Source organism: Elephas maximus, chromosome 4 (assembly GCF_024166365.1).
Source record: "Elephas maximus indicus isolate mEleMax1 chromosome 4, mEleMax1 primary haplotype, whole genome shotgun sequence".
Classification (NCBI taxonomy): Eukaryota; Metazoa; Chordata; class Mammalia; order Proboscidea; family Elephantidae; genus Elephas; species Elephas maximus.
This window is the reverse complement of record NC_064822.1, coordinates 105,254,955-105,267,195: the sequence shown is the minus strand read 5'-3', so window position 1 is coordinate 105,267,195 and position 12,241 is coordinate 105,254,955. Positions and strand designations below refer to the sequence as shown.

The following is a 12,241-nucleotide window of genomic DNA, read 5'->3' as shown; positions in this document are numbered from 1 at the left end:
ACAAGAAAATTTGAAATGTTCTGATATTCTCCAGCTTATAGATAAAGGAAACTTGGTCAAGGTTTTTCCCTAATTTGACAGCAAACCCAAAAACTTATATGACATTACCAATAACAAGTTGTGAAACTGAAAGAACCTTTTCTAAACTATCAAATAATAAAAGACCAAATTGATCCATCATGCTAAGAAAAGACTGAACTACTTTTCTAGCCTCTCTGTGTAAAATATCAAATAGTTGTCATATGAAGAAGCAATCAAAGAGAATGCAGCCAAAAAGACAGGGAAAAGTAATATTCAGGTGTAACTGGCAGTTAATTAATCAAACTATTATGGGTTTTTTTTGTGATGGTTGTGGTACTTGTCAGCTTTTTAAAATTTGTGATTTGTTGCGATTTATTTTCTCAGTCTAAATAAGTATTCACTTTTGTACCTATCATTGCACTTCTACTTTGGGTTTTTTTTTTCTTTAAAGAGCTCCCTCCTCTCAATTGTGTGTCAGACTCCACAAAACCTGGCCGATCACAGTGCAGAGGGCACTCTTAGGTGCTGCTACAGCTATTCATGGTGCTAGGGCTGGGTATTTTGCTACAGGCCTAGAAGCTGGGTATTGTCAGGCCATCTGGACTGATCAGGCTCTGAAAAATGGACACAGGTTAGAAAAGTCACTGTCTTGGTCATCTAGTGCAGCTATAACAGAAATACCACAAATGGATAGCTTCAACAAAGAGAAATTTATTCTCTCACAGTCTAGTAGGCTAGGAGTCCAAATTCAGGGTGTCAGCTCTAGGGGAAGGCTTTCTCTGTTGCCTCTGGAGGAAGGTCCTTGTCATCAATCCTTCCCTGGAGTACAAGCTTCTCTAAGCAGGAACCCTGGGTCCAAAGGAAGCGCTCTGCTCCCGGTGCTTCTTTCTTGGTGCTATGAGGTCCTCCACTCTCTGCTTACTTCCCTTCCCTTTTATCTCTTGTAAGATAAAAGGTGGTACAGGCTATACCCCAGGGCAACTCCCTTTACAATGGATCAGGGATGTGACCTGAGCAAGGGTGTTACATCTCACCCTAATCCTCTTTAACCACAGGCAGAGATTATGATAATACATAGGAAAATCACAAAATGGAAGACAACCACACAATACTGGAAATCATGGCCTAACCAAGTTGACACATATTTTGGAGGGACACAATTCAATCCATGACAGTCACCAACAAAAAACCCACTAATTCCAACTCAAAGCGACCCCATAGAGTTTCCCAGGTTATAAATCTCTACGGAAGCCGACTGCCACATCACTCTCCTGCGGAGCCACTGGTGGTTTCAAACTGCCAACCTTTCTGTTAGCAGTCAATCAGTTTAACCACTGCGCCACCAGAAAAGTCACCAGAGTGGGCATCTCAGGTCATCGGTGGCATTACCTGGATTATCTCTATCTTTGCTTCTTAAGAAGCCCCATGATCAAGAGGAATCTGCCCCTCACCACCCAGACCTGTTGCCGATTTTCTTCTGATAAACAGTGTTTCAAAAACGCAAAAACATGTCCATGTCCTCAATGAAATTAAAGTCTTTAGTGGCAAAAATATACTATGTTAAAACAAACATGTTAACAAAAGCAAGGTGATTCTAGCTCCTTGAAAATTAAGAGTTGTCAAGTGTTTATACTAGTATCATCTAATGACAGAAAGCGGTCACTTTAGCTCACCAAAATCTGTCAAAAACCAGAGAGGGAAATGGTGCGAGTGCTGCTGTTCCCTCCCTTTTCTGGAAGCTGTGCAGGGTACTGTGATTTACTGAATTCCACTGTGGCTTTTGGTCATTTATTTATGTCCCTAAACCTTATAATTAGTGAAATGGCAGATCAGGTAGAAATGGGACGAGGAGGAGGAAAAGGGACAGGAAAAAGCACAGAGGGAAAACAAACAGGACCATTTTAACCCCTGATTGCACTTCAGTCCCTTAGAAGAAGTTCAGTAAATTGCTAGCCTCATGGGAGCAGGAGGCCCCTTAAAGATGAGCTGTACCCTGGCTGACCCTGCTGGATATTCTGGGACACCCTGGCTTCTGACTTGAACCTGCTAGCTAGGCTGACCCTTCAGTCTCTCTCCTTACCAGCTCTATTTTTTCTCTGTGGCTTAGCCCATATCCTGCCTAACTCCAATCCACAATGTCTGTTTCAGTTCAGCTCCTTGTCCCTTCCATCTTAGTTTTCCCAAAACAGAATTGGCTTTAGTTGCTTTCCTGCATCCTCTATTGAGTTCATTCAACAAGCAATTACTGAGCAACTCTGCACCAGGCATTATGCTAGGCATAGGGGATTCAAGGCTGAGAATAACATGGTAGTTGTAAGCACACCTTCTGGAGGAGACTGCCAGGGTTCGAATCCTGGTACTATCACTACTAACTGTATGGCCTTGGGCAAGTTACTAACTTCACTGTGCCTCAATTTCCTCATCTATATAAAAGGGATAAGGTGCCCTGGTGGTACAATGACTAAGTGCTGGCTGCAAACCAAAAGGATTCCAGTTTAAACCCACCAGCAGCTCTGTAGGAGAATACACCGGGTGATCTGCCCTCGTAAAGATTTCGGCCTAGGAAGCCCTATGAGGCAGTTCTATTCTGTCACATAGGGTCGCTGTGAGTCAGAATCAACTCAAAGGCACACAACAACATATAAAGGGGATAATGATTATGTTTTTTCTTCACAGAAAAAAAAAATGTTTTTTCTTCACAGAAGAGGATTTAATAAGTGAGTTAGCACATATAAAGGGCTTAAAACAATGTCTGGCGCCTGGAAAGCACTCTTACGGCATACTCCTTGCCCCTTAAGGCGCTCACAAGTCTACAATTGCCCCTGTTCACCTGGCACTCCCAAGTCTGGTAGCTCCTTTTCCTAGATGAACCAGTTGCCAAGTTCTTTTGTCACAGATTCACTGTTTGACCCTGGACAAGTAATTTCTCTCTGGGTTTCACTCTATGCATCTGTAAAGGAAGGGAGGTGGCCCACAATTAAATTCAAAGATCCCGACAAGTTTTTTGTTCTGGGTCAAGTAGCCTGAGTTTCAAACCTGGGCAAATCACATGACCTCTCTGTGCATGCTTCCTTACCTGTAAAACGGGGATATTACTAAGCACCTCCTGGGGCTGTGGTGACGATCCAATAACATGACAGAAGCAGCGCGCTTCAGCACGGTGCGCACACCGCGAGCGCTCAGCGAACTCCAGCCTGTGCCGTCCACCGCAGGTTTCGTCACCAAGCCGCGTCAAGGCCTTTGCAATTCAGCGCACGCGCACTGGCCGCCGCGACGGCGCTCGCCCGGCCACAGGTTCCCGGCTTCCGGTTCCGCGGGGACCCAGAGGCGGAGCCCAGGCTCATGGCGGCGTGCACGAAACAGACCACCGGGGGCGGTGAAGAGGCCGCGGCGGAGGAGGGACCGCGCGTTCGGGAACCCGGGGCCGCCCCTTTCGGAAATTTCCCTCAGTACTCCCGCTTCCACCCTCCAGAGCAGCGGCTCCGCCTCCTGCCCCCGGAGCTGCTTCGACAACTCTTCCCTCCCGAGAGTCCTGAAACGAGGCCTATACTGGGGCTCGACGTGGGGTGTAATTCCGGGGTGAGTGATGGGGGTTGGGTTCCAAGGTTGAGGAGCCAAGGAGTTGGTTGCCTCAATGTCCACTGAGGCATTGGGCGTGGCATCACACCCATCAAAACTTTCCCAGAATGAGCTTAAAGGCGTAGCGATGAGCGGCCCCATGCTGCTGCCGCCTGTAAGCCAGGATCCCACCACTATCTCTCTTAGGGATCTTGGGGAGCAGTCATTCTCAACTACGTTCGAATTTCTGCATCTCCGCCCCGGCGTTCGCAGACTTTACAGCTGAACCCCAAGTAGGGAGGAGCACCGTATCTAGGCTTCCTGCGACCTGGCTGGGGAGAATAGGCTCTCGGAGCCGCAAGTTGGGAGAGCATGAGGTTGGGACGGATTTACTGGGAGAGAGAAACCAGGGTTAACAGAATCGTGCGTGGAATTAAGACTCATCTGTGCCATACGTTGCAGGACGCCCCCCTGGAGCCAAGTTAATATTGATTTAAAAAGCAATGAGTTAAAAAAAAAAAAAAAAAGCAATGAGTTAACGAAGTTCAGTGAAGAGGATCGAGAAGGAAAATACAGCATCTTGGTGGAGGAAGTAGAGGAGGGAGGCATTGCCACATATTCTTAACTGCAGAGAATTCTCAGTTGTATAATGATTATAGTTAAACCATATGCAAAATAACGAAATGTGTCTCTGACACCTCTTTGTAGCCTCAGGGATATCCTAAAGGAGCAGGCAGTCTGACCTTAGGATTGCAAATGCTTTGTAAAAATTCGTACCCTCACTCCACAGCCCTCACCACCGGAGGCAGAAGGTGGAGACAGTTGAATTTACCGTGTTGATGACCTTTGGGTAGAAGAGACTTTGGCGGAGGGACACTGCTGCTAAGGGGGAGGGGAACTTTTGGATGCAGACTCAAAGGATGGAATGAGCAGATGGCTGGGTGTTCAGGTGTCCTCTGCAAACATTTCTACTGTGATATATGGGAAATCAGAGGGAAAGGCACTGGAAAAGAGTGGCTGGAGTTAAGGCTTGGGATTTCATGAAATGCATTAGAAAACCATCAGATTTTAAGGTTGAGAGTAGTATAGATGCACATTAGAGAGACAAGGACATAGTTGCAATTAACTAAAGCAGTGGTCCCCAAACCCAGATGTACATTTAGGAGCTTTTTAATTTTGTACTTAAAAAAAATAATGCTTGCACTTGATAAAAGAAAAATTCAAATTACGAAAGTGTATATAGTGAAAAGTGAGCTCCTCTCCTGCTCCTAAGCCCTCCTTTTCCTCTCCACAGTAGCAACTACTGTTTGTAATTTATCTGGTATCCTTAGAAGCATTTGTGTGTGTGTGTAACTATCCCCTTTTAGTTTTACAAATAGTAGCACACTCTTCTGCACCTTGCCTTTTCATTTAATAATGTGGCGATCAGTCGTATCACTACATTCTTTTTTAACACCTTTATAATATTTCATTGCATAGATGTGGCATAATTTATGGGGTGATTTTTTTAATTAAAAAAAAATTTTTTTAATTTAAAAAGCTATTACTCTAGGCCTGCTGAATCAGAATCTTGGTGGATTGACTAGGATTGGAGAATTGAAAATGGAGAGGGTAACGAAATACAGTGGAGGAGGGACTGATGTGAAGTGACCAGTTAAATGTTGGGCCACACCCAAGATCAGATGAGACAGGGGAGACAGTGCAAATGGAGAGATGGGAAAAAATTAAGCAGGGTGATAGGGTGCCTTGCGACTCAAAGTGCGGTTCATGGACTACAGCATGGGCGTGACTTGGAAGCTTGTTAGAAATACAGAATCTCAGCACGCACTCCAGATCCACTAATCAGAATCTTTATTTTAACAAGATCCCAGGTGATTTGAATGCCCATGAAAGTTTGGGAAGCCAGGTATAGAAGAAAAAATCCATTGCCATCGAGTCAATTCCAACTCATAGTGACCCTATGAGACAGTAGGACTGGTAGATTCAAACTGTTGGCCTTTTGGTCAGCAGCCAAGCTTTTAACCACTCTTCCACCAGGTAGCCTGAGTCTTGTCATGTGATAACCATGTGGCACTGGACAAGTCACATAATTTTTAAAATACAGTTTTATTGTGAATTATGCTGCATACACAAAAAAGTGCAAAAAGCGTAAATCTACAGTTTATGAATAATTATAAAGCAAACATCTTTATGACTACTGTCCAGATCAAGAATAAAACATTGCAGTAGCCCAAAAGTCCGTTTTATGCCTTTTCCTGATCATGAACTCCTGACTTTTATTATCATTTCCTTTATAGCTTACTATAGTATTTTTGTCTCACTAAACACAATAATTTACTTTTACCTGTTTTTGAACTTCACGTATATGAAGCTTGCCATACATTTTCTTTTGCATCTTGCTTTTTCATCCAGCATTATGTATTTGTGAGAGTCATCCATATTGTTGCACTAAGCTGAAGTCCTTTATTTTTAACTGGTTTAGCATCCCACCTTAAGGAATATACCATATTTATTTATCCCTGCTACTATTATTGAACATCTGGGTTGTTCCCCACCACATTTTCTTCACCTGCACAAAAGGCATGAATATTTTCCTCACAGGAGTGCCGCACAGAGCAAATGAGGTAGTGAATAGGAAAATGCCTTCAAAAAACTGTAGAACAGCACGAATTTGAGGTAGTTACAATGGTTATAGAAATTAAAGTTAGAAAAAGGAGACAGTGACTTAAGAGCCAAAAAGATACTAAGATGGTGAAAATCATAAATCATTGGATTTGGCTAGAAGCAGGTCAGAAGTGACTTTGGGAATGACTGGTACAGAAGCAGAATAAGTGTCAGGGGCTGGTGAAGCATAAGACAGGTAGTAAAACTGAAGCTGTAAAGTAAAGGCTGGCTGTGGACTTTTTGAAATATAGATCTCCCCAACCTCTGGTCCAAGAAGCAGGTTTTTATAAGATGGTGCCTTGCTGTGTTCCTCACCTTCCTGTTAAGGAACACTGTTTATGCATCTGTAGCCCTTTTCTCCTTCCTGGGGTCTGAGATTCCCCCACTCCTGGGAAAAAAAAAAAAGAGTAAAGGTAATGGGTTTACCCGCATATTACTTAAGCAGGGAAATACTGTTCTAGGCTCTTTGCTGCATCCATTGGGCTATAACTTTCAACTATACAACAGAATCTACCACTGGTGTCAGGAAGATATAAAGATGACGCATTATAGCCTGTGACCCCTGGAGGGCGCTGAGAACCTGCTCTTGAAAAACTTTTCACTTAACCTTCTTAGGTATAGGTTAGGAGCTCCACATCCTATAAAGCCAGGAATCAGTGGCTGTCTCAATGGGAGGGTAAGAGATATAAATTTCTCTTCCATTCACTGGTTGAGAGCTGCAATGACAAAGCTCTTTTGGATTCCTTTAGGAGTTGAGTGTGGCTCTATACAAACACTTCCTCTTCCTACGTGATGGGGAGACCTGCTCAGATGCCTCAAGAGAATTTCGTCTTCTCTGCTGTGACATAGATCCAGTCCTGGTGGAGCGAGCTGAAAAAGGATGCCCTTTTCCTGATGCCTTGACCTTTATTACTCTGGACTTCATGAATCAAAGGACCCGGAAGGTTCTCTTGAGCTCTTTCTTAAGCCAGTTTGGACGCTCCATTTTTGACATTGGCTTCTGCATGTCAGTAACCATGTGGATTCATCTGAACCATGGGGACCAGGGCCTGTGGGAGTTCCTCGCCCACCTCTGTTCTCTCTGCCGCTACCTCCTTGTGGAGCCACAGCCCTGGAAATGTTACCGGGCAGCTGCAAGGCGTCTCCGAAAGCTGGGCCTCCATAACTTTGACCACTTCCACTCCCTTGCTATCCGAGGTGATATGGCCAATCAGATTGTGCAGATCTTGACTCAGGACCATGGCATGGAGTTAGTATGCTGCTTTGGCAACACCAGCTGGGACCGAAGCCTTCTGCTCTTCAAGGCAAAACAGACCATAGAGACTCATCTGATCCCTGAATCATTGATAGAAGAAGGAAAAGAAAGGAAAAGATTAAGATTCTGGAGACAGTAAGATGGGAGGAGGGGAAGACCAGGAAAAGAGATATTGAAAAGGTTTTACACTGAGAATTAAGGACTCTTCTTGACTCCTTAACAGTTGGGCAGCCTCAAAACCTGGCAGAAGGTTTTGGCAAAATGTCCAAGGCATGCACTTGAAAGAATCAGTACCATTGGGACAATCCCTGAGGAGAATGGATCCGTGGAGCAATGAGCTGAGCTATCTGAGATGGACTAGAGAAAGTAATCCTGGTTTTGGGATGTGGAAGGGCCTGCTTTTGGGGGTTAGTTATAAAGACCAGGCTAGCCTTAGAATGTATCAGTTCCCTGGATCCTTCAATCTGACCTGGCTTCCTCAGCTTTCTGTACTTGCTTGAAGAGTCACTGGCCTGGCTAAAGGAAAGGGTTAATAGGAAAAGCATCTTATCTTTATAGATTAGCAGGTCAAGTCTCCAAGATGCACTGACTGGCATTTAAAAGACATTTAAAAACTTAGATAATTAACCCAACATCCAGCTGGTACAAACGAAATGAATAAAGTGGGATTGTCTATAATTTATAAAAGTATATGTAGTATGTAATAAAAATGACAAGTGTGGTTGAAAATGCCCTGTGAGTCTGGGGTGGATAAGAAAATTCTGCTTTTATCCATCCTATCCATGCAGGAGACTTGGGTTTGATTCCCAGCCAGGGTACCTTGTACATAGCCACCACCTGTCTGTCACCAAACCACCACTACTCCCAGTTCTTAGGTACCTCAGTTAGAACTTTATCCTAAAATTAAATTCATTACCCTCATTCCCAACCCAATCCTATCTCAGTTGGTGACATCTACCTCCATTGAGTCTTTCCTCACTTAAAGTCCCCACACCGAAATGATTACCAAGTCTGGTAAATCCTACCAATAACATGTAAATCCTACTTATTCCATCCATTTGGTTGGCACCTACCAGAGGCTTCTGTGTTAAGTCACCTGCTCCATTCTATGCATTCCTGCCAGTGTTCTCTTTCTCAAACATCTAATTGTGTTAGTATTATGCTTAAAAATCTTCAGTAGCTTTCTAGACTCTAGAATCTTGTCCTTTATCCAGTACCTAAACCTATGTTCTTCAATCTGGTAGCCACTTGCTATTTAAATTAAGTAAAATGAAACAAAGTTTAAATTCAGTTCCTCAGTCTTCCTAGCGACAGTTCAAGTGTTCAGTAGCTGTTCCGACTCATAGCAACCCTATAGGACAGAATAGAACTGCCCCATAGGGTTTCCAGGAAGCAGTGGGTGGATTAGAACTGCCAGCCTTTTTGGTTAGCAGTCGTGGTCTAAACCACTGCACCACCAGGGTTCCACAAACCAAACTTGTTTCTGTCAAGTCAATTCCGACTTACAGCGACCCTATATGTGACTAGTGGCTACTATAATTGAACTCTGCAGGTATAGAACATTTCCATCATCAGAGAAAGTTTTATCACGTAGCACTGGTCTAAATCCCATACCGTGGCCTTCATGCCTCTCTTCCCTGTAGCAACCACACTGAACTTCTCACCTGCCACTTAGACTTGCCACGTCTTTTTATATCTCGGACTTAGTACAAGCCATCCCTTTGCTCCTTCCCTCTCCTCCAGTTCTCCCACCTTGCAACCTGGTAGAACTATTGTCCTAAAAGACAGTTTAAATTTACGTTTTTGGGAAAATTTTTCCCAACTCTCTGGTACTTTGCATTTGTTCACTACATTTTTGTGAGGGCTACACAGAATCCTCTATTACAGCAATTACATACCGTAATTGCTCACGGGCCTCTTTTCCCCATACGACAGGACTCAATGCCTGACACATGGCACGCGGTCAGGAACTACTTGTTGAAAGAATATATGAATGAACAAAAGAGACATCCACCTGAATTCAGTTATTGAGAAGAAAAGGAAGATCTATGATTGGGCAAAGACTGCACAGGAAACCCTGAGAATAGAGGAAAGTTAGAAAGTTGAGAGGGACATAACCTTGACCCTTGGCATGGAAGTTTGAGATATGTTTTATCAAACATGTCTTTGAGATAAAATGTTCATTTCAAAGCCTTGATTATTGGTGATTTGGGAGAGGACAACAAATCAAGACTGGATATAAAAATCTGGAAGTCATGTAGAGTGATTGAGAGTGACTTAAATTTCAAAAATAAGTGAATATGGTAGGAGAGTACCAGGTCCTAGGTCTGAGGGCCACAAATAGTTATTGAGTGAGGGGGAAAAGAGGAACTAAAAAAGGTCTGATTAGAAACAGAAAAAAGGAAACCGTATGAGGTAGGTACTCTTAGTATCCCCATCTTGCAGATGTGGAAACAAGCATAGAGAGGTTGAGTGTCCCAGGGCCACATATCTAGTAAGTAGCAGAGCTGGGCTTTAAACCCAAGCAGTATGGTTCCATAATCAGCTTTAGCTGCCGTGTCATGAGATGTCACAGAAGTCAAGGTTCGGAAGAGACACCAGAGAACAGGTGTAGTGTATGAACATGGACTTCAGCGTTACTGTGCTCCCTCAAATTATGTGTTCAGGCCTGGGAACAGAAGGCCCAGCCAGTCCACCCTTAGCAATCTCTGATATTCTTAGAATTCCCCTCACAGAAGTCACCTAATCCTATGTCGAATACCTGAGTTGTGCCCCTGCTGCTGACTACAAGTTAAACAGGCTCGCCCCTCGTGCTGTGGTGGAAAATTGAGAGCTGGCAGCCACATACAGCAGAGATTAAAAAAAAAAAAAAAAACCTGCTGCTGTTGAGTCAATTCTGACTCATAGCGACCCTATAGGACAGAGTAGAACTATTCCATAGAGTTTCCAAGGAGCAGGTGGTGGATTCAAACTGCGTACCTTTTGGTTAGCAGCCATAGCTCTTAACCACTGCACCACCAGGCTCCACAGCAAAGATAGATAGTCTTAATTCTTCCTCAGACCTGATTACCCTTACAGTGTACCCTTGACTTGCCAGCACCCTAACTCCCCCTGAATTCCTTAAATTTCCAATCTGTTCCTAGCTTTGACCTTTGGGTAGGACCTCCTGAAAGTGGATTTGAATCTGTTTCATGCTAAGGAGGCAGGGATGCCAAGGCCAACTCCAAAAAAAAAAAAGGACTAAAATCCTACAACCAATTGGGTCCTTCCCAGCCTTCTGGGATTTGGCCTGGGGATGGTAGCAGCAGAAAGAAACCTCAGATTTGGAATCAAGATCTACAAGTAACTCATTGTATACCCACCTTGTTTAAGTCTTTTGACCTCTCTGAACCTCAGTTTTCATCTGTACAACTGAAATAACAAGACCTTGCTTTTCTTATGCCCAGATGGGCTAAAGAATATAAAGGTATTTTGTAGAATATAGAGTGTTAGACAAAAACAAAGTGTCATTATACCCTGTAAGTATGCCATAGATCATGCTCAGGCTGCCCAAGACCACAACTATGCTTGTTAGATAAAAGTCCTGTAAGGAAAACATGAATCTTACTATCTCTAATGATTTATTTTTCAGAAGTCTTAAGGAGTTCAGCTTCAGCTCTACAGTGCATTTTAAATGAAGCAATGCTGGGAGGGAGTGATTGTTACTAATGGAAATGAGGTCAGTTTATGTGATCACAGGGATCACAGTGGTTACAGAGCTGGATTTATCTACTTTTCTACAGTTCTTAATTTAGGAACAATTTGAAACAAAAACCAAGTGACCCTGTTGCTCTCTTGCACCACCCTTTACCAAGGAGCACAAGGGGATGTATAAGGGACTCTGGTAGGCTGAATAAGGGCCCCCAAATCCCTACAATCTGTGACTATTACCTTAGATGGCAAAAGGGACTTTGAAAATGTGTTAAGTTACGGATTTTGAGATGAGATGAACCTCAATTATCCCAATGAGCCCTAAATGTAATCACAACTGTCTCTATAAGACAAAGGCTGAGGGAGATTTGACTGCAGTAGGAGATGTCACAGAAGCAAGAGATGGGGATGATGTGAGAAAGAGTTGCAAGCCAAGAAATGCAGTCATCTTCTAGAAGTTAGAGAAGGCAAGGAAACGGATTCTCCCCTGAAGCTTCCAGAAGGAACACAGCTTTGCTAACACCTTGATTTTAGATTTTTGACTTCCAGAACTGTAAGAGAATAAATATGTTGTTCTCAGCCACTAAATTTGTGGTAATTTGTTAATGGAGGCAATAGGAAACTAATATAGGGGCTGCGATTACAATGAGACTGAGGTACAAGGCCAAGTGGCACCTGTCCCAAACAACTCCTTAGATACTCACCAGAAAACCTGTTTAATCCTACTCCTCATTAATTACAACAAGAAATAAAAACAATGAATTACAACAAATAAAAACAATAAAAGAACATTTTCATCACTTAGAACAAAATTCACAAATTTTTTAAAACCACAATGATGAGAATTTGGGGAAAACAGGTATTCTCATACCCTGTTAGCAAGAATGTAAATTGTCATGACCGTTTTGGAGGGCAATTTGTCAATATTTATCAAAATCTATAAGGCACATGCACAGCAATTGCACTACTAGGAATTTATTCTGTAGATACACTCACATAAATATGCAAGGATGTATGTACAGTATTACCCACTACAGTTATTGATACTAGTGA

The 12,241-nt window shown here is 43.1% G+C and overlaps 2 protein-coding genes and 1 long non-coding RNA gene across 3 annotated transcripts in view; 2 read left to right on the top strand and 1 right to left on the bottom strand.

Moving 5' to 3' along the window:
- The window catches only part of LOC126075401 (uncharacterized), a 23,150-nt gene extending 19,744 nt beyond the window's left edge, over positions 1-3,406 (bottom strand). Inside the window, exon 1 of the long non-coding RNA XR_007517201.1 lies at positions 3,098-3,406. This is a non-coding gene — a long non-coding RNA (uncharacterized LOC126075401). The remainder of the gene's footprint in view (positions 1-3,097) is intronic.
- Positions 3,312-12,241, top strand: BCDIN3D (BCDIN3 domain containing RNA methyltransferase). Its single transcript, XM_049883072.1, has 2 exons — positions 3,312-3,600; positions 6,993-12,241. The coding sequence occupies exons 1-2, from the start codon at positions 3,364-3,366 to the stop codon at positions 7,635-7,637; spliced, it is 882 nt and encodes a 293-aa protein (XP_049739029.1). The 5' UTR covers positions 3,312-3,363; the 3' UTR covers positions 7,638-12,241.
- Positions 3,524-12,241, top strand: part of NCKAP5L (NCK associated protein 5 like) — a 58,260-nt gene continuing 49,542 nt past the window's right edge. Inside the window, exon 1 of the mRNA XM_049883069.1 lies at positions 3,524-3,600. The gene's annotated coding sequence lies outside the window, so the exon portion shown is untranslated. The remainder of the gene's footprint in view (positions 3,601-12,241) is intronic.

What these genes read in the sequence shown, in the direction of transcription:
- BCDIN3D (XM_049883072.1), top strand. Translation starts at nt 3,364, where the DNA reads ATGGCGGCGTGCACGAAACAGACCACCGGGGGCGGTGAAGAGGCCGCG. An exon ending in ACGTGGGGTGTAATTCCGGG is followed by an intron (nt 3,601 to 6,992) that starts GTGAGTGATGGG and finishes GGATTCCTTTAG; the next exon opens with GAGTTGAGTGTGGCTCTATA.